The sequence below is a fragment of the Corvus brachyrhynchos genome, unplaced genomic scaffold, assembly GCF_000691975.1.
Source record: "Corvus brachyrhynchos isolate BGI_N302 unplaced genomic scaffold, ASM69197v1 scaffold222, whole genome shotgun sequence".
In the NCBI taxonomy this organism is placed as follows: Eukaryota; Metazoa; Chordata; class Aves; order Passeriformes; family Corvidae; genus Corvus; species Corvus brachyrhynchos.
This window is the reverse complement of record NW_008236770.1, coordinates 177,065-178,250: the sequence shown is the minus strand read 5'-3', so window position 1 is coordinate 178,250 and position 1,186 is coordinate 177,065. Positions and strand designations below refer to the sequence as shown.

Below are 1,186 nucleotides of genomic sequence, written 5' to 3'. Positions count from 1 at the left end.
TGGAGCCACTTCCTGAGCCTAAAGGGGCTCCAGGAGAGCTGGAATTTGGGATAGAGGGGCAGGAGGCGGGGAATGGCTTCCCAGTGGGAAAGGGGAGCTCGGGCTGGGATGTTGGGAAGGAATTCCCGGCTGGGCTGGAATTCCCACTGCCCCTGGATCCCTGGGAGTGTCCAAGGAAACGTTGGAGCATCCTGGGATTCTGAGAGGGGTTCCCTGGATGAGCTTTAAGGTCCCTTCCCACCCAAACCGTTCTGGAATTCTTTGGGAAGTCCCAGTCAATCCCACCCACTTCCCGGCCATGATCCCGATCCTGCTGGGTCTGTCTGACCCCTTTGGAGCTGGGAAGAGCAGGAAAATTCCCATCCCGTGGATTCCAGAGGCGGAAAAGGAGGTTCAGGAGCCATCCCGGGTCTTACCTGAGCCCCAAGTCTTGGAGGTTTTTGGGGGGGCCCCGTGAATTGCGCTGCACCAGGAGCAAGGAAAAAGCAGGAAAATCATTCCAGCGGATCCCACGGAAATGCGGGAATGCTGAAGGATCCACGGGATCTGTGCCACATCCCCTCCCTCAGCCTCCCTGCCCCATCCCAGCTTCCCACGGGATCCCATTCCCATGGCCAGGAGAAGCAGCCCCTCCCCTAAAGGTGCCCCCCCGGGATGTGGGATTTCACTCCTGGAGCATCCAGGGAAACATTCCCAAGGCTCCCGGCAGCCCAAAGTGGGAATTCCAGGGTGGGAATCACCGGGAACTCACTGTAATCCGTCTCCTTCTCTGGCAGCAGCTGTGGAGGGGGAAAAAAATCGGGAATTAGGGGTCCCAAATCCAGGAGGGAGGGAGGGAGGGAAGAGCGAGGAGGCGTCGTCATTCCCTCCTGGAGCGTCGGGAAGGATTCCCAGGATCCAGCCCTCCCAGGATCTCCCGATTTCAGGTTAATTATCCCAAATAAATAAATGAATAAATAAATATTTATCAGCCAGCCATGGGAAAGGGAATGAGGAGCTCCAGTTATTCCCAAAAAAAAAAAAGGGGGTGGACCCAAAACCACCCCGACCTGGATTTTCCAGGGATCACTGGAATCGCTCACCGGAGGAATGTTGTTGTTCATGAACACCGTGGGGTCCTGGAAAAGGGGGAAAAGCTGGAGTGAGGCATGGGGAAAAGGGGGAAAAAAGGGGGAAAAAGGGAAAG

General features: G+C 56.2%; 1 protein-coding gene across 1 annotated transcript in view; it reads right to left on the bottom strand.

Moving 5' to 3' along the window:
• The window catches only part of PTK2B (protein tyrosine kinase 2 beta), a 33,337-nt gene that overhangs the window by 3,458 nt on the left and 28,693 nt on the right, over positions 1–1,186 (bottom strand). Inside the window, exons 25-27 of the mRNA XM_017727804.1 lie at positions 1,050–1,151; positions 752–779; positions 417–463 (exon numbers count right to left, since the gene is read on the bottom strand). Coding sequence (XP_017583293.1) covers positions 417–463; positions 752–779; positions 1,050–1,151 — 177 coding nt within the window. The remainder of the gene's footprint in view (positions 1–416; positions 464–751; positions 780–1,049; positions 1,152–1,186) is intronic.